Raw genomic sequence first — 20584 nt, forward strand, 5'->3', positions numbered from 1 at the left:
CAGCACCGTTGAAGACCCATCACAGTGCTTAGCCACACCCTCTACCAGGGCAGCAACATACACTTCGGTGGGGCTTGGATGTAGAGCAACCTGGTGAGCACAGAACACAATCTGTTCCACACCAGGCGGAGGCAGGGACATCAGAGGTCACCGCCACTCAGAGGACTGCTGGAGGCAAGGAATCTGCTGAGTCCGAGTCAGATGATGGGGCTCTGGATTTGGTCCTCAATCAGTTGGTGGAGCTGCAAAGACAAACATGGAGCATCAGGAAGGGACGTCTGGTGCACTGCTCAGATTGGGAAGGATGATGGAGGAGTCCGAGGTGATAACACCAGCTTGCTGACGCACTGAGGTCAGCGTTGGCAGGTTGGTGGCCGCCATGGATACCTTGGTCCAGGACATTGGTCCTGCACTGCCGCGCAGGCTCAACTCCATTTCTGACGCCATAGTTGTCTTCCAATACTGTCAACGTGAGAGGGGTGCGGGGCATGTGACCTTACTTCAGCTTACCCTTCTCCTCAAGGAGTCAGCCAGGCACCGTTGGGTACCCATAAGGAGGAGGACCAGCAGCTTGACACCTCAGGGCCATCCACCCAGGTAACTCAGGGAATGCCCAGCCGATCCAAATCCCTTCTTCCGTTAACCCCATTATCTCCAGCTCCACAGGCCAAGAAAGGTGCACCTGGCCCACAGCAGGGCACTCAAAGCAGACCGAGGCCCTCCAGGTCTTGGCCCTGCAGAGGATGCCTGTCACTGTCATTACAGACAGGGCGTAGCAATCAGCAGGCTGCCTCCACCTCCACTGTGGATGTTGGGGAAGCACCAAGTCGTAGTGGAGGGTTAGGAAGGTTAAGAAGTTGCAGCTGCACAGCCTGGGCATGGGTGTTAATCACTTGTACATAATGTTCACTATTGTAAATAAACTCCTAAGCATGTCTCCTTGTTCTGATGAGCAGTGTTCATATCATTCATATGTGAAACCTTGGTTCCTGCACAAGATAAAGGCAGGTGTCTCAGTCCAGGGCCTCTTCCTGTGCAGTGTGTAACCTTCAGAGCAAAACGATGGCCCAGCTTCACACTCACTGGACACATTACTGACACCTGCATCTCGGTAGCGCTTGCCATTGCTGCCAGAATATCGTGGGCAGGTGTCACAGAGTTCCATCATTCTCTTTCTGTGTTCTCAGGACCTTTAAGGTGGGGTTTGTCACCTCCATTGCTTCAGCATCTCTGTCCGGTGTGGTCCTGAAGAGGACAGGTGATGAAAGCTGCCAAGGGATCAGGTACATTTAAAGTTTCATGGCTGCGTCTCCATGATATGACCCTGATCACAGAGCACAAGCGAGCTGCCTTCAGCCACAGAGAAGTCAGAGGCTCATAGAGGCAATGTGAAGATCTATGGAGTGTTCTCACTGAATGCCATCATCATCCTTCTGAAATCTTGCGACTATTAAGGCCTCTGCTGCATCTCCGTGACATGAGCCTGAGCACCGAGGGTATGTGCACTGCCATCAGCCACACGGGAGTCAAACTTTCACAGATGTACGATGAGGGTGTTAAGACTGTCCTCACTGCATCTCATCATCATCCTCCACAAACCTTGCAGCTACGAGGACCTCCTGAGCTCGTCTGGCCAGTGCGATGGCCTCATCGCCGGCACCCTCACCTTCGAGAAACTCATCACCATCATCCCCTCTGGCGTCGTCCTCTGCGGAGGAGATGTGCCGCTCTTCCGTCTTCTCCTCAGCCAGGTCCTTCCCCATTGCAGTGACAGGTTGTAGAGTGCGCAGCAAGCGACAATGGTGCGCGGCACCCTCTGGAGACTTCATTGCAGTGCTCCTCCAGACCTGTTGAGGCACCGAAACCTAATTTTCAATACGCCAATCATTTGCTTCATCAAAGTCCGGGTTGTGGCATGAGCCTCGTTATACTGTCTCTCAGCTGCAGTTTGAGGCCACTGCACGGGCATCATCAGCCACCGCCTCTGCGGGTAGCCCTTGTCCCCAAGGAGCCAACCCTGCAGCCTCTGTGGACCCTGGAAGATGTCAGGGACCTGAGACCTGCTGAGGATATAGGAGTCGTGGATGCTTCCTGGGAATTGTGCACAGACCTGCAGGATGCATTTGTGGTGGTTGTAGACCAGCTGAACATTCAGCAAGTGGAAGCCCTTGTGGTTCACATACTGGACTGCTTGTTGCCACAGAGGTCTAAATGCCATGTGAATGCAGTCAATGGCACCCTGCACCTGTGGGAAAGCTGAGATCTGTGCAAATCCCAGTGTTCTTGCTTCCTGATTTTCCTGATCCTGGGCGAAATGCACAAAGTTCTGTGCCCTTGTGAAGGTGGTGTCCATGACCTCCTGGATGCACTTGTGGGTGGAGGCTTGTGAGATCCCACAGAGGTCATCTGTGGAGCCCTGGAAAGAGCCACGGGCGTAAAAATTGAGCACTGCGGTCACTTTCACAGCCAATGGCAGTGGATGCTTTCCAAGTCCCCGTGGCACCAAATCCTACAGCAGGTGGTGTATGTGACCGACCAGTTCCCTGGATATGCACAGTCTTCAGTGACACTGGTTCTCGGTCATCTGCAGGAATGATTAGCGACGTTTATAGAGCCTGGTTCTAGTGAGGCGCCTTCAAGCGACACCTTGCTGTGGATCTTCAACTGCGTGCACAAGAGACTCTGCTGCACCTTGTTCTTGAGGGAGGTGCTCCTCTTGCTGAGCCAGGTGCCGCCGTCATACTCTTCTCCTCCTTCTCTGGTCTATGTAAGCCATGAGGCATACTACTAAATCACCAGGCTCCATGATCTCCATGTTCTCCCCCATAGGATCAAAAAGAGAGAGACGCATGGGTTAGCATAAGGACGTCTCTTGGTTAAGTTTCTGGCTCCAGCTGTGTCTCAAGGCCCCCTCATGCATGCTGGAGAGTGCTGGCCTCCACTTGGATGGCCACTGTGTAGTGTGCCTCATGGCTGTCCGAAAATCCACCCACCTCCGTCCCACTCCACTTGACCAATTTGGCGGCAGCTTCGCCCACTGGCCTGCATGCTGTGCTCTCAGCTCAGGCTCAGGCATACTCCTAACCCACAGTGCAAGGCTGCGCTGTTAGCTTGAACAATGAGGGATACTGGTCCAAACCTGAATAATGACATTGTAAGGGGCTGTGACCACCTCGACCAGTGACTACTTCATGGCCAGATTTAACAAGGGGGTTGTACAACTTGCGTAGTCATCCTTCTGATGCTGTCAGACCTGCTGAGTTTTTCCAGGTATTTTTGTTTTTGTTTCGGATTTCCAGCATCCGCAGTTTTTTGCTTTTGCCTAGTCATCCAATTGTTCTGCTGCCCCCTAAAACACACATTAGTTTGCAGTCTGCGCCCAAGGGGTGAAAAGTTCTGGAGCATTTGGTGACACTTTCATGCTTTTGCGTTGCTTGGGTGGACAGCAATGCTTCAGAGACGTGACTCCAAGCATGTCAATGGAGCTGCTGCTGAACGGCGTCAGTTGTGGAACAATGCTCACTTTTGACAGGCTTTTCTGATGTTTATTGCAAGGGGAATCAAGTATAACAGTAGAGGAGTGTTGCTAAAGCTGTACAGGGCCTCAGTTAGACTGGACCTGGAGAACTCTGTACAGTTTTAGTCTCCTTATTTAATAAGGATATAATTTCATTAGAAACAGCTCAAAGAAGATTCACTTGACTGATTCCTGGAATGAAAGAGTTATCTTAATGAGGTAAGGTTGAGCAGGTTGGGCCTGTATATATTAGCGTTTAGAAGAATGAGAGGTGATCTTATTGAAACATGGAAGATCCTGAGGGGACTTGACAGGGTAGATGCTGCATGGATGTTTCCCTTTGTGGTGGTGTCTAGAAATAGGACACACAGTTTAAAAATTATGGGTTTCCCATTGGTAGAGATGAGATTTTTTTCTCTCAGAGGGTCGTTAGTCTACGAAGTTCTCTTCCCCAGAGAGCAGTGGATGCTGGGTCATTGAATGTGTTCAAAGCTGAGTTGGATAGTTTTTTGATCGGCAAGGGAATCTAGGGCTATGGGGAGCCAAACAGGAACATGGAGTTGAGGCCACAATCTGATCAGCCATGATGTTATAGAATGGCGGAGCAGGCTCGAGGGGCCAAATGGCCTACTCCTGCTCCTAACTCTTGTGTTCTTGTGTGTGGAATAGTCTTCCAGGTGAAGTAGTGGAGGTGAAAGCCCTAGAAATGCGTAAGATTCACTTAGATGCATCAGCAGATAGATGAACTAGAGAGGGCCAAATGACCTTTCTCACATGTGATTATCTTATGAAATGAAAATAGAAAATGTCCAGCAGATCTGTGAGCATTTAAAAGATGAGTTCACATTTCTGGTATAAAGATATAATTCTGTGTCAAAGTTGGTCAGTTCTGATAAAGGGTTTTACCTAAAATGTGAGCCTATTTTCTGTGACAGACGTTGAATGATTTCCTGTGCGGTACCAAAATTTTCCATTTATTTCACATTTTCAGCATTTATATTTGTTACTGTTATTATACTTCTTACATAAAATGCTTCTTTTGAATTTTATTGTGTGCATCTAAAAAGGGAAAGGTGGAAGACTTTTTTAAGAGAGTTGTAAATAAATACATACTTTTGAAGATGAAACAAGTCTGTTTTTCACCAATTCGTCAACCTTCAATTTTGCCAATGGTTGAAATGCTCCATTCTGCCTCTTTAGGTAAACTTTTGTCATCTGCTTCTCTCTCTATTTTCTTAAGAAAGCTTACCCTTTCTCTAGCACACCATAGTGTTGAAGAGAGAATTTTTCTTTTTTTATATATTATTAAGAGATTCCAGATGGTGATACACTAATACAAGTGCTTAGTTGCCAAACACTGCTTTGACTTTAATAATGAAACCAGGATGTGTGCTTGTAACCAAGTTTTCTAGGAGTGATGTAATGTAATTATAATTAATACTACTCATTAGCATTTAATTTTTCCCAAGTATTCACAACTGATTTGCAACATTGCTTTCTAACTATTATTTCATATTGTTGGTTAGACTGTGCAACATTTTGAAATAAATCTTTAAATTCCACTCAGGCAAAGCAGAGGCTAGCGCCTGTGATTAAATCAGAGCAATATAATTGTACTTCCCTTTGAACAAGTATTTGTGGTATGACTTATCCAAGAAGCTACTTTAAAATATTATTCGATCTATATGCAAATAGATAAATTATCATTTCTAGTCAATACGTTCTATTTTGTAGTGCTCTTTTTAGGAGATGATTATTTTTCCTGAATTGTATAAATTCTATTGGCACATTCTCTTCAGAGGGATTTTGCGTAATATCAGGTTTTTGCTTACCCTTGTATCATTTCAGCTATATTTTCATAGATGGCTCTGTCACCCTACTAAGTGTATAATTCATCATTTGTGCTGCCAGCTAAATCCTTTGTTTGGGCACAAATCATTAGGGACACAGTCTCCAAGTAACTGGAACTGCTTATTTTAATGTGTTCAGTACAGAAAGAGACCTGAATAAACACCATATGGGCTGAGACCTCATGCCATCATTATCTGGAATTCATTTGCTGGGACCAGTATTATACCCTGAAAATTATTGACCCACCTTGAAAATAAGGAAAATAGCTCTGCTTGAATTGTACAATTCCCCAAGAAATCATTCTATTAAATACTGGAATTAACTCAGTACATCAGCATAATGTACATATTTTTACTGTGGCCCTAATAACTGATAGCAAGATTTGACCTATTTTCAGATGACTAACATTTGTGTTACTGACAGTGCTGTGCTGCTGCATTGAGATCATAATCCAGTTGCTGTTTAATAAAGTGGAACTGAGTTTGTAGGCAAGTTTCCATTGCAGATACACTATAGTTTGGTATTGGTACTGGAAATGATGATGCAATACAAATCATGATAGGATTTATAGTTTTAGAGATTGAAGGATAAATACATGTGCCAGTTATACCCGATGTGTATAATTTCACATTTAATCTCCTCTTTGCAGAAGAAACAACCTATCCAAATTTTGCAAAGGTTTGAGTTCTTATGCTCTAGTTATTGCGAACCTGTCAACAGCACCACGAGTTGCTTTTCATGCCGGATAGCAAGCAGACTCATTGATGATTTTTTTTAACCAGTATTTGCATTTACAGGAGCTTCCTTCTGCTGAAGATGCATATAACTTCTTCACCTTCAATTTTGACCCTGAACCTGAGGAGACAGAAGAAGAGTCAAAAAAGGAGAAACGACCTGAAACACTTCAAAAGATTGACCAGGAAGAAGAGGAGGCGGAGGATGATGGGGACGGAGAAGAATCTGCTGTCATCAAACAAGTGGAAGAAGAGGAAGAGGTAAAGATATAGCACAGTAGTATCTCAAGAGAAATATAATTTGTCCATTGTTTTCAGTTGTCCACATCTATGATTGTAGCAGGATAAATCTTCTCCTACTGTGTCTCTATGGGCATGCTTTGTCTTTTATTTTGTTTCCAACATTTGCTGCCAAATTTCCTTTTCTTCAAGTAAATTATCAATCAACTAAACATGCCAGAAAATGAAATAAGCCTGTACATTATGCACTTCACTTAGATCTACTTTTTCCACTTCTTTTACAAGACAACTTGAAAGGAGCGGAAGGAGTTTTAAAATACAAATAAGAAAGGCTACTGTCTGTGCCTTGTTAGCTGTCCTCAATCGGGATATTCGGGTGACACCAAATCTGTTTGGGCCGCTTCTCCTGATTACTACCTAGATAAGTCTTACTGGAAGTGTGGACGTTTGTGGATGCCGAGTGAGGGCAGGAATTGGCTCAGCTATGATGTACTCAACAGCTGAATAGTGATCAGTTTTGAAGCCTACAGATGCATAGTGATCACTCAGGTGAGGCACGAGCACAGCATTGCCAGTGAAACCATACCCCAGCAAGAGAGTTAGTGTTCCCAGGAAAGGAGAGGGGATAAAATGGAAGAGGAGAAAAAGCTAATAATGAGTGCCATCTATCAAATCACCATAACATTGTTGTTTTCAATAGAAAACTCCTTTTCCAACTGAATGTTGAAGACAATGGATATAATGGCAGAACTAGAGACAACATCTGAATCAGGATAGCACAGAAAACAAAGATAGTCATGTATACATATGTCAGTAATGCACCACTTTTGTATCAGTACAAAATGTTTTTGGCTTTTCATGGACGCAGAGATAAAGGCCTGGGTTTTCATCTTTGCGGAAGGTAGCAGGAGTCAGGAAAATTCCTGGCATGGCCTGCCCACCTCGGGAGAAAGTGCCCGCAAAGACAGGATTTTCATTGCAAGGCTGTGGTCAGGCCAGCCAACCCTGGAAAGAGTTTGGAGGCAGCCATAGGGACTGCCAGGTACCAAGGTAGGATGTTTGAAAGGCCTGCCTCTCCTGACTTATAATGAAGAAAGTATAGCCCTCACCCCTCACCCCTCACAACCTCTCAACCCCACACATTCTCCATGCCCCATCCATGCCAGCTCATGCCCCTCCACCCACTCCCCATGGCCCTTCATACCCCCTCACCAAGCTATGTCCCCCCCGTCCACCTACCCCAAAGGCCCCTCATAACTTTTATGCTAAGCTATGGCATTTCCATGCCCATTCACCCACTTTACACTGGATAGGACCAATGAAATTTATAGTGACAATAGGATGTGTCAAAAAAAAGCTTTAAATTCATTCATTCAGTACTTCCCACTTTCTGAAAACAAAATCCTTTTACTACAGGCCAAGAAAAGTGTCAATCACCCAAACCCTTTTAAAGCATCAATAGCAGTAACTGCAAGCACTTGAAACCTCTTTATCTTATGTAAATAAGCATTATGCAATTGACAGAACAGATTGGCGAACTAGAGCTGTCAATCAAGCAATGTTTTCCTTGGGGCTCAGCTGTTTCAACAGTCTAATGGACGTCTGGGCTTTTAGCCAAGCCTCATTACGCCTTCTTGAGCATGCAAGTACCATAGCTTGGCATGAGGATATGAGGGGCCACTTTGGCCGGGGGGGGGGGGAGAGGGGGGGTGAGTGGTGGACGTAGCTTGGCATGGGGGACATGAGGAAGACCTTTCAAACTTGCCTTGAAAGTGGTTCCCTCATCTAGACTATGACTCACGAAACCTCCGAGGTGCCATGAGCCACAACTCTTTGAAAAGTTGGCCTGAGCCCATGAAAACTATGGAGGACCAGGGCATGCCTATCCCTGCTGGCCAGGTCAGGTGTGCAGTGTGCGGGTTCGTGACCTGAAACAGCCCACATCCTTAAAAGACACTCCTGAAACTGGGAAACCCTGGATTGGGGTTGGGATTCCTGGAATTGGGACCCGCTCACCGTTTTATAAGGGCTCCCAAGTCACCCTGACTTGGTGAAAACCCAGGCCGAGATGTAAGTTGGATACAAAATTCTCAAATTGAATTTTAGGAAGCAGTATATTAGATTAGATTAGATTAAGTGCAATAACTACAGAATGCAGCTTGATCCAAATGTTCGACTGATATTACTGCATAACCAGGTTATTTTAATAACTTTAGCCCTGAAACCTGAACCAAAGCAGTTAATGTGATGCAGATGGTAATGTGTAAGTGTAGACGTTGTTCAACTCATAAATTGTTTTCCATTTGTTCTTGATGTTTCACTTTTTAATTTTACTCTGAAGGAATATGATGGCAAGTCCTGTCTTGAAAGGGATAACTGTCAGAAATTTAGATGTACTCTGTGCATGATTTTCTGACCACTTAAATGACTGATCAGAAAACTGTATCTAAATTTCCACTACGTGCTGTTAACAAACCGGGATCCTTGTTAATAGCATTAAGGAAAAAAATTACCTCATGTCTATCCACCCGGAGAAGAAAATGTATCTCAGGGCAAACCAATTTTTTTTTTTGTTTTGATTAAATATATTTTTAAGCTAGTTTGTGTTTAGCTTCTCCCACATTGAGGCCATTATCAAGTAAACCACATTACTGGCTCTATATGTAAATAATTTAATAATCAGGAATTAGATATATATTTTAAGATATTATTTATATTTCTGATGAATGTCTGCTCAAAACATTTTTTTATCCCATGTTATGTAAACAGGAGAATAAATGAGAGGTAATCATATTGAAGCATATAAGATCCTGAGAGAATTTGATAGTGTAGATACTGGGAGGATATTTCCACTTGTTGGAGAGACTAGAACCAGGGGACACGGTTTACGAATAAGAGGTCTACCATTAAGTCAGGCCAGAATTTTTAGCTCGGCTGGTGGGCGTGTGCCCAACCCGACTGAGCGTGAAATGATGCGCGATGATATTGGCCGAGGGTGCCGACGTCAACGCGCAGTCGTGCGATAGTTCAGCCGGTGGGCGCACGCTGGACCTGGTAGCATGCCCGCCGACAATTAAAAGGCCTGTTAAGGCCATTAAGTTACCAATTGTCATGAATTTTTCACTGCCCTTTCAACCTAATGGCTGGCGGGCAGGCGAAAAGGCCAAGCAGCCTTTGCAATTTTTTGGAAACCTTATCAGGCGGGGTGAGGTTTCCGAAAGCAAATAAAGATTTTAATTTTTAATTCAAAATATGTCCGTGCTCATGACAGAGCCATATGAGGGGACATGTTTTATTAAATTTTTCTGTTGTTAATTTTTTCAATATATTCTTCCTCTCTCTGAGGCAGCTCCGTGCCTCAGGGAGATTATTCAGCGCTCTCTTTTGCGCGTGCACGAAGTTCGCGCTAGGCCTGCTCGCCCTCCTCCCCCTGCCTGTACAGGCATTGCTCAGCGCTGCTGCTCACGTATCATGCTGGGTGGGCCTTAATTTGCCTGCCAGTACGAAATCACGGTGCGCTGTTGATCACAGGCGGCAGTTGGCTTCCCGACCGCCCCTGCCGATCCCACATGCCAAGGGCAAAATTATGCCCAGAGATGAGGAGAAAACTTTTCTCTCAAAGGGCCATTAGTATGTGAAATTCTCTTCCCCAGAAAGCAGTGAATGCTGCATCATTGAATTTATTCAGGGCTGAGTTAGCCAGAGTTTTGATAGACAAGAGAGTCAAGGGTTATGGAGGGGGTAAACGGCAAAGTGGAGTTGAGACCACAACCAGATCCGCCATGATCTTATTGAATGGTGGAGCAGGCTCAAAGGGCTGAATGGCCTACTCCTGTTCCTAAGTCCTACGTTCCTAAATGCTTAAAGTGTGTGATCTCAACATTTAATAGGTTACAAAAGACTTTGAAACTTTTACTGATCAGTTTCGTAAATTATTCAGCAAGAAGAGAGATTTTTTTCATACTTAGCCTTTGGAGTTGCGTTTGCTTCTTTGTTACTTTCTCCCCTATCCCACTTGCTATTTTCTGCCTTTATCCCTTCTCGCTGAAGGTGAGTACAACTGGAGTACAATTTTAATGACAGCCTTTTGGTGCCACATCCATATGGTCACTCTTTATGTGAGCACAGACAGCGACTGTTGTAAATGATGTGCCAAAGCGCAATGTCCTCGTATGCATTTCCTGTAAGAGTCACTGGGTGATAATAAGATGCTGAAGATCTGTCTGACAGTTTCTTTCTGACATCTTGGGACTCTTCGGAATGACTTGCTCAATGTTGCATTATGTGGTGCAATTAATTATGATTAATTATGGGTGTTAAGGCATTGATTTGCACACCCTCCCCTGCATTCCCTCCAACATGATCTCAATTATTTGAAAGCCAATGCTATTGTAATGAAGGAATGCATACCCAAAGGAAAGGCATTTCTCCAGTTGGCCAGTTCCAGACTGCAGCTGGCAGATAATATGCTAATGTCACCTGCCAACATTCTTCAGCTGCAAGTGTGGCACAGGAGGACCTAAAGAGAGAGAAAACAATCAAGGAACCTGGAGATAGAATTTTTTTTTAAAGAATAACATTTTACACTATTTAGCTCAAGGTTAGATAGCATCATTGAGTTTTTTTTGGACTGTTGTCAACTGTTCTCAGAGCCTCATTTCAGTGCGTTTTTTTTGAAGGGAGAAAGCTGCCTTGTCAACATTTATTACAGAAAAGGTCCTAACATGTTGTTTTAAAGGAAATGTCTTTTTTCCTGTAATTGAGAAGTATTCATTATATTCAATTTTGTGTATAAATTAAGAGACCATGGGTGTATTTGGCTTGAGAAATGCACCAAATGCTGAAGGGAATATTGAATTTGAAGCAGTGAAAAATAACATACCACCTTGTACTAACTGGAAAGAAAATTGGAAGTATATTTGAACATCCGTATTTCGGAATTTGTACACGTGATTTTATTTCACAAACATTCCTGGAATAGAAAATAAAACTGTGTTGTCCCTTGGTCACTGTAGGAAGAGGATCGACCACTTGTAAAAGATAATGAGGATGATGAGGATGACTATCTCTTCATAATTGATCAGACAGCTCGTGATTTTCTTGTAGTAAAGGCTCCCGATTATGAAAGCTACCATAGTCAACGACAGAAAGATAAAAAATTCCTTTTTACTCCCAGCATTCTGACAGGTAACCTATTTTGAAGTGTAGCTTCTGACATGCATTGATAGGCATTCTGTGGAAAGCGCGGCTGATTAAATCCTAAATTTAATATGAATTTTAAAAAATACTTGAGATTGAAATGTCACTTTACGGGATTAGTAATGTGTGAACAGTTGTTTGCAATTCCTCTGTTCATTATTTTAATTAAGTAATTAACTAAATTGAAATAAAAAGAAATATTGATGCCTTTTTTAAAATATCAGACAGATGCATTTAATGTATATCCCAACAAGTTCATCAATAATATTGTACAGTGTGGTCCAGCTAGTACAGGTGAATACCTGAGCTGTAAACTGAATAATTGGAGTCATCATGGAGTTTAGATGTTTATATAGACATTTTCCATTAATTAATGTGTTCCTAGAAATTTTAATTAATGGAAAAAATTGTTGGAAAAGATATGACAAAAATATGACAACAGGAAGTCTGTGTAGACATAAGTTTTCAATATTAATTTTTAATATTAATGGTAGTGTTTGTAATGCAATATAATTCAAAATAAAATAATTTTGAGAAGAGCCTTTTCTTATGGCGCTTTTGGTTATATTCAAGTTAACATAATAACACTGAAAATTATTTCAATATTTTGTTGTTTGCTGAACATTGGCTAGAACTGACAATTGCTGAAAAAAGAGACAAGCTTTTCATCTTGCACTCATCAAGACACTTCAAGAAGACCAATATAAGGGGGAAAACAACAATTTATATTGAATGAGAAGAGAGTGCTGATTGGTTGGCAAGTAGCATAGTAGCAGCACGAAACCTTGCTCTCCCAAAGTTACCTGAGGTAGACTGAGCACTTTTTAGGGCCAGAAATGACGGCCTTGAGCCCGTTCATGAGTTTGTGTGATGTACAGCGCAAAATGATGTGATCAGAAAATTGCCAAGTCTACTTCCGATTACCCTGGAAGGGCAAGGCTACCCTGATCAGATCATTGCTCGCTGTATATGGTGCAAACTCATGAATGGGCCTCAGGCTGCCATTTTTGGTCCTTAAAATTGTCCAGTCTACCTCAGATTACCCTGGAAGGATAAGATGTCTCAAAATTTGAGCAACAGGTGAAGCTAGCCATTTCATGCTTCTACTATGCGGTAGCAACACGAGTGGTTTTCGCCACTAACAGGATGCTGCCATCAAGCCAAAAATCCTGCTTATCACATAAATAAGTAATGTGGTATATGAATTTCAGTGCCAGTGTAATGCTAGGTATGTAGGCTGTACATCCCAAAGACTGGCGGATCGTATTAAACAGCATGTCCCAGCTGCTGTTTGCAACAGGCAAGGTACAGACTGTACCCAACCAGCCCACGTTTGCAAAACTCAAAGCGCAGTGTCCAACATTAGATGCGATTCAACGATTGGGTAATATTTGCTGAATAATTCTCAGTGTGCTAAGAATTAGCACTGTTTTCCTTGGAGAAAAGAAGGCTGAGAAGGAGACTTGATAGAGGTATTCAATATCCTGAGGGTTATGGACAGGGTAAATAGTGAGAAACTGTTCTGGCTCATGGGAGCATCAAGAATTAGAGGGCATAGATTCAAAGGCCTGAATTTTACCTTTGGGGCGCGCCCGATTGTCGGGTCCGGGAATGGTCGGGAAAAAGACCACCAACTGCATCAGTCCCCGACCGTGATTTCACGCTGGCTGGCCAATTAATGGTCAGCCAATGTGAAACGTGCGCTGAAATTCTCAGCACTGCCGGGGTGGGGGCCGGCGATGATGTTTCCGTCGGCGTGGATGAGCGCTGTGAGAAAGCTCCCTGAAGAAAAAGTGTCTACACATCATAATCAGTCACATGAAGATATAGCTGATAAAAATACTGTCCACCAAAATTTATTTTTTATTTCATCATGGAAATTTCATCCTGCCCTTGTATGAGGTTTGATGAAAAATATAAAGGCCGCCTGGCCGATTCGTCGTTCCACCAACCGTAAGGTTGGACGGGCAACGAATAATTGGAGTCAATTGTGCTGTTAATGGGCTCAATTGCCCTCTTAATTGTTGGCGGGCGCAATTCTGACTTTCGCACGCACCTGCCAAGCAAAATATCGTGGGATACGCAATGATATTGGGACGCTAGCCCAACATTCTTCTTGCGTGATTTTATGCTTGATTGGGTCGGGTGCATGTGGGACGTAAAATTTTGCCCAAAATAATTGGCAAAATGAGTAAAAGTGACTTGGGGAAAGGTTTTTTTCACCCAGAGGGTGGTTGGAGTCTGTACCAAACTTCCTAAGAGGGTGGTGAAGGCAGTTTCGATCGAGGTATTCAAAAAGGAATTGGACTGCTACCTGAAAAGAGAGAATGTGCAAGGTTATCGGGATAAGACAGGGGAGTGGAACTAGATAGAATGCTGTTTCAGAGAGCCAGTGTGGACTCAACGGGCCGAATGGCCTCCTGCACTGTAAAGGTTCTGTGATTACGCTAACAACAAATTTAAGATTATCTGTCAGGCTCACAGTGTGGCTTTTTTGTGTGTACTGGAAGCTACATATATTAATACACAGGGCCCTGTTCTTTGCAGACAGAAAGAACATGTACACACATTGCGCCTGTTTCAGCTAAACAAAATCAGTGACAGCTATTCACTGACTCATTCCTCAGGGCAATCCCTTGACCAGTCAGGGTCAAGATGCCTGGTTTAAATTTCAAACTATGCTTGGCAGTTAACTGTCTGTTATCATCCATGGCAATGCCTCTACCGATCAGAGTCCACTTGCCAACCAATCATCACTCTCTTCTACAGTATAAATTGTTGCTTTCCCCTTACCGCTGATGAATGCAAGACGAAAAGCTTCGCCATGTCTCTTTTTTTTCAGCAATACTCAAGTTCTATACTACTAAACGACTATTTGTGGAACTGATAATGTTGATGAACCGTTTGCTCAAATGAGTAACGTTTTGAGTACTTGTTGAGGTTGTCTGATGTTAGTATGGAATTAATCCACGCGAATCTCGGAGTTATGTAGGATCATTGTGCCCTATTCAACAAAATTGGGAGCTTTGGCTCTTAGTGTCTTCCCATGAACAGCTTATCTTCATCAAAGTTTGTATCCTTGATGTTCAGTGTCCACATCGGAGAAGGTTCCTGAAAACATGCAGCCGCGGTTTCTTGAAGATGAAGGCATTTATGTTGGAGAAAGACCAAAAGTTTCCAAATCTAACCAGAACATCCTGGAGAATCGTCTGCTTAAAAATGAAGAGGTAAGTCAAACAAACAAGGGATATGGTTCCTTCCCCTGTTTTTATAAAATTATTAATTACATTTTAGAAAAACCTTTGTTTAACAGCTTCAGCAAAAATGCTCTCATCCATCATCCTAGGGCAAAAAATGGTTTGGAAGTGATGGCAGAATAATAGCCTTAGCTGACCCTATTAAAAGGACCCAAACCAGACCGCCTGTGTTCTCACTCCATGAAAAAGTGGATCCTGCACTCGAAACTCTGTATAAAAAGGTAAGTAAAACCATTATGATAATACAATGAATGTGTTTTTTTTTCCGACAAATTATTTTACAGCCTATTACATAGTTTCTGTAACTGAAAGTTTATCCATTTTCATAACTAAATTTTTATTCAAATATCAGTCGAGCAATGTATTGACAAGAAAAAAATTGGAACGTTTACAGGTTTTAAGTAAATCCAATCATATGTAGACCTGATGCAAGATTGTTGATAGAAGGGAAGACTTTCAGGTTATAGTTTGTTTCTTCAGTTCGTACATGTCCAAGTGGTGAATCTGATTCTAAATCTGCACTTAGAATCTTGATTTCCTTTCCCTCTGCCCAGACAAAGATTTATTGGTGTGCCAACATTTTATGCCATACTTAATAGGACTTCAGAGCAGCTCATCAATAATGTTACAGTACAAGCTACTATATAGTTAATATCCCAAGCAGGCCGTTAATCTATAGATAATAATTCATTCTATATTATTTGGCATACTTTTATGTATTTCAAATCTCTCTCAATTTCTGAGTCAAAAATAGTTCTACAAAATTAATTTGATAACCTGTCCAAGGGAACCGACAGGGATATGTTTGAGTATTTAGGGAAAGCATTAAGAGCAGTGCCTCGAGTTTCTTGATGCAAGTTCCCAATGGAAATAATTGGATTTGAACTATGATCTCGCCAAGAAACAATACATCTGCAAAGAGAGTAATTCTCTATGTTGAGGATCCGAATTCCCAAACTGTATCAATAATGAAGTACCTATGGTAAATCAGCACATCTATTTAACCAAATCTAGATTTGAAAGGAATGTAACTTAATACGTACTGAATTAAAATAAACATTTTGAGTCAACAATGTGTAATCTTCCATGCTTACAATGTGACCGTGACTAAATGCTTGCTAAATATGCAGACTATAGGGCACAGTAGGGAAAATGCTCCCGGGTGGGCTGGACCCCGCATGGTTTTGCGGAGATGAAGTTACTCTGCACATAGTCAGTTGCATAATTCTGAATTCCATGAATCAGCAAATTGAACAGCCTTATCAAATGTAATTGATTATTGACTGCAACTTCATCTATGCAGCCTCCAATTACTGATTTGAATCAATTAAAACTGAAGATGTGTTCAAACAGTTGCTGCAGCTGGAGAAACAGGCCAGTCAATTTTTTCAATGGACTGTTGGTCACTGGTCTTCTACACCAAGAGCAAATCAGTTCACTAAATTTCAACGTATTTAAACTGAATTTAGAACAATTTAAAGTAATTGTAGCATCATTATGAGAATCAGGCTCGAGTGAAATTTCAATTGACTGCTACTCATTCCTGCTCTTTAGCGATGGATTATAGGTTCCTGGGCACCCAAAATTCTCAGCGCACTGTGAGCACCATCGAACATCCGCAATCGGGGGTGGAGGGGGGCGGGTGGGTGGGGGGAGGAACTTGGCTTGCTGATCTGAGTGGGGACTGTTTCTGGTGCATTGACTTCTGAACCATTGTAAAAGAACGAGGAAACACAAGCAAAGGTAATTTTGGGCAGTACTCACTTCAGTTTTAAATCCTACAATATTTTGAACTATTTTAGTTCCTCCCAGATTGTGCTAATATCTGGGCAAAAACATGGGGAAGAAGTGGCGGGCACATGCCCGACCTGATCGAGTGTAAAATTCCGCGAGAAGATGTCGGGTGAGCGTCCCGATGTCATTGTACACTCGTGCGATATTCTGCTCAGCGGGTGCGCGCAAAAGTCAGAAGCTGCCCGCAGACAATTAGGAGGGCAATTAAGCCCATTAACAGCGCAATTGACTCCAATTTTCCGTTTCCCGTCCAACCTTACAGTTGGCGGACGGATGAGTCGGCCAGGTGGCCTTTGCATTTTTCATCAATTTTTTCATCCAAGGGCCAGTGAAATTTCAGTGATGAAATGAAATAAAAATAAATTTCTGTGGACAGCATTTCTATCAGATATATTTTCATGTGATTGATTATGATGCATGGACGCTTCTTCAGCTTTTAAAACCTTTATTTTAGCTTTTTCAGGTCTCCAGCTCCCTGAAGCAGTTGCCTGCCTCCAGGAAGCTTTCTCTTGGCGCTCACCCGCGCCCATGGAAATGTCACCGCTCGCCCTCTTCCTGCTCCCGCCCCTGTAACACTGAGCTTTTCAGCTCGCATTTCACACTGGCTGGCCAATTAACATCCAGCCAGCGTGAAATCACGGTCGGGGGCCGATCGCGGCCGGTGGTCCATTTCCCAACCGCTCGCGGGCCCGCCCTCCAAAGGTACAATTCAGGCCATGCAGAAAATCCAGGCCCTTGCATCCAAATCATCTGGATTCCTGGTGCACAACTTCAACCACTGGGGATGTGTATTGACAATTTGGGTGTTCAGGTCAGCAGTCACCGATGAGTTTAATATCAATTTTATATCCTGTGGGGCCAACTGATATTTTTAACACACCCAGCCTGCAAATTTCCACACCAAGAATGTAAGATCATAAAATCTAGCCTTTAATCTTGGAATTAGTTATTCAACTTACTGTAAATGTGTCAGCCAGTTTATGCTAAATCACTCTTTGCATAGAGATTTAAAATTCACGATCTGCAGAAGTTAATGTTATCTATGGTATGATTAAGAATATTGTGTTGATATTTGCTGACATCATCTAAGCTTATTAAAGCCCAATGCTCATTTTACCTGAGAGCAAGGTCACAATTGTTTAATTATTTTTGGCTCAACTTTGAATTAAAATTTGTTGCTTAGAACTGCAAACAGGTTCTCTGAACACTAGGTTATCTGGGAAACTGAATCAACATTAATATAATGGTATTCATGATAAACAGTTTTTATTGCAATGTCGACCATAAGCTATCAAAGAAACCCTAAAGTACGATTTGACAAATTTAAAAAATGAACTGCTATCTCTTCCTATTTGCATTGTTTCTTTGAGCTGGATTTAACGGATCCTGCCAGGCATGTTTTTGGTTGGGGGGGGGGGCAGAGAAAATATGATGGGTGGGTAGCACACCACCACCTCGCCCAACCCCGACCCAGTCCCCATAATACGGGGGGGATTGGGTAAGGCACCCACGCTTAGGCCTATTGAGGCCCTTAAGTGTCCAATTAATGGCCACTTAAGAACCTCAGTCTGCCTCCACTGCCATAAAACGCCATTGGAAGGCGGGTGAGAGTAGGAAGGCTGTTTTTTCACCAAAGTTGATGAAAGAGCAGGAAGGAAGTGGGTTTACATCCTTTGGGGGAGGGGTGCCCTGTGCGCATTGGGGCACCCCCCCCCCCCCCTTTGTGCCTTCCTGCCTAGCCTCCAAACCACCTACCTAGGGTGTTGATCCCTCCCCGCCCAAAATTCCTGGGACTTATCTGGGTCAGGTTGCCTTTGATCTTCTTCGTAGGACCGGCTGCTTGCAGTCCCAGCAGCATCCACTACTGAGTCCTGGCCCTGCTCGGACTGCAAGAGCTGCTGGCTAATCTGGGTGAACTGCAACAATTGTTTATTCCTGTCGGGCGCAAAAGTAAAGTAGGAAAGGTGGCCAAACCAAGGCTTACAAGGGGAATTAGAGATAGTATTAGATGCAAAGAAGAGGCATACAAATTGGCCAGGAAAAACAACAGACCTGAGGTTTGGGAGCAGTTGAAAATTCAGCAAAGGAGGACCAAGGGATTGATTAAGAAGGGGAAAATAGAGTATGAGAGTAAGCTTGTGGGGAACATAAAAACTGACTGTAAAAGTTTCTATCGGTATGTGAAGAGAAAAAGATTGGTGAAGACAAATTATAGGTCCCTTATAGTCAGAAACAGGGGAATTTATAATGGGGAACAAAGAAATGGCTGACCAACTAAATACATACTTTGGCTCTGTCTTCACAAAGGAGGACACAAATAACATACCAAAAATGTTGGGGAACACAGGGTTTAGTGAGAGGGAGGAACTGAAAGAAATCAGTATTAGTAGGGAAATGGTGTTGGGGAAATTGATGGGATTGAAGGCCGATAAATCCCCAGGGCCTGATAATCTACATCCCAGAGTACTTAAGGAAGTGGCCCAAGAAATAGTGGATGCATTGGTGGTCATCTTCCGAGATTCTATAGACTCTGGAACACTTCCTACAGATTGGAGGGTAGCTAATGTAACCCCACTATTTAAAAAGGGAGGTAGAGAGAAAACAGGGAATTATAGACCAGTCAGCCTGACGTCGGTAGTGGGGAAAATTCTAGAGTCCATTATAAAAGATTCAATAGCTGAGCACGTGGAAAACAGTGGCAGAATTGGACAGAGTCAGCATGGATTTACGAAAGGGAAATCATGCTTGACAAATCGACTGGAATTTTTCGAGGATGTAACTAGTAGAGTTGATGAGGGGGAACCAGTGGATGTGGTTTATTTGGACTTTCAGAAGGCTTTCGACAAAGTCCCACATAAGGAATTGGCATGTAAAATTAAAGCGCATGGGATTGGGGGTAATGTATTGAGAGGGATAGAAAACTGGTTGGTAGACAGGAAACAAAGAGTAGGAATAAACAGGTCTTTTTCCCAATGGCAGGCAGTGACTAGTGGGGTACCGCAGGGATCGGTGCTGGGACCCCAGCTATTCACAATATATATTAATGATTTAGATAAGGGAACTAAATGTAATATCTCCAAATTTGCAGATGAGGCAAAGTGGGGTGGGAGGGTGAGCTGTGAGGAGGGTGCAGAGATGCTTCATTGTGATTTGGACAAGCTGAGTGAGAGAGCAAATGCATGGCAGATGCAGTACAATCTGGATAAATGTGAGGTTATCCACTTTGGTAGCAAAAACAGGAAGACAGATTATTATCTGAATGACTATAAATTGAGAGAGAGGAATGTGCAACGAGACCTGGGTGTCCTCGTACACCAGTCACTAAAGGTAAGCGTGCAGGTGCAGCAGGCGGTAAAGAAGGCAAATGGTATGTTGGCCTTCATAGCCAGAGGATTCAAGTACAGGAACAGGGATGCCTTGTTGCAATTGTACAGGGCCTTTGTGAGACCACATCTGGACTATTGTGTGCAGTTTTGGTCCCCGTATCTGAGGAAGGATGTTCTTGCTATAGAGGGAGTGCAGCAAAGGTTTAACAGACTGATTCCTGGGATGGCGGGACTGACATATGAGAGATTGAGTCGGTTAGGATTATATTCATTGGAGTTCTGAAGAATGAGGGGGGGGATAAGACCATAAGACATAGGAGCAGAAATTAGGCCATTCGGCCCATCGAGTCTGCTCCGCCATTCAATCATGGCTGATAAGTTTCTCAACCCCATTCTCCCGCCTTCTCCCCGTAACCTTTGATCCCCTTACCAATCAAGAACCTATCTATCTCGATCTTAAATACACTCAATGACCTGGCTTCCACAGCCTTCTGTGGCAATGAATTCCATAGATTCACCACTCTCTGGCTAAAGACGTTTCTCCTCAATCATAGAAACCTATAAAATTCTAACAGGACTAGACAGAGTAGATGCAGGAAGGATGTTCCTGATGGTGGGGGATGTCCAGAACCAGAGGTCACAGTCTGAGGATACGTGCTAGACCAT

The 20584-nt window shown here is 43.2% G+C and overlaps 1 protein-coding gene across 2 annotated transcripts in view; it reads left to right on the forward strand.

The window, feature by feature from the left end:
- Nucleotides 1-20584, forward strand: part of cc2d2a (coiled-coil and C2 domain containing 2A) — a 191960-nt gene that overhangs the window by 42197 nt on the left and 129179 nt on the right. For both annotated transcript variants that reach the window (XM_078544962.1, XM_078544971.1), the window contains exons 10-13: nucleotides 6166-6363; nucleotides 11358-11529; nucleotides 14632-14768; nucleotides 14888-15019. In XM_078544962.1, the coding sequence (XP_078401088.1) occupies nucleotides 6166-6363; nucleotides 11358-11529; nucleotides 14632-14768; nucleotides 14888-15019 (639 nt within the window). The remainder of the gene's footprint in view (nucleotides 1-6165; nucleotides 6364-11357; nucleotides 11530-14631; nucleotides 14769-14887; nucleotides 15020-20584) is intronic.

This window comes from Cetorhinus maximus, chromosome 1 (genome assembly GCF_964194155.1).
Source record: "Cetorhinus maximus chromosome 1, sCetMax3.hap1.1, whole genome shotgun sequence".
Classification (NCBI taxonomy): Eukaryota; Metazoa; Chordata; class Chondrichthyes; order Lamniformes; family Cetorhinidae; genus Cetorhinus; species Cetorhinus maximus.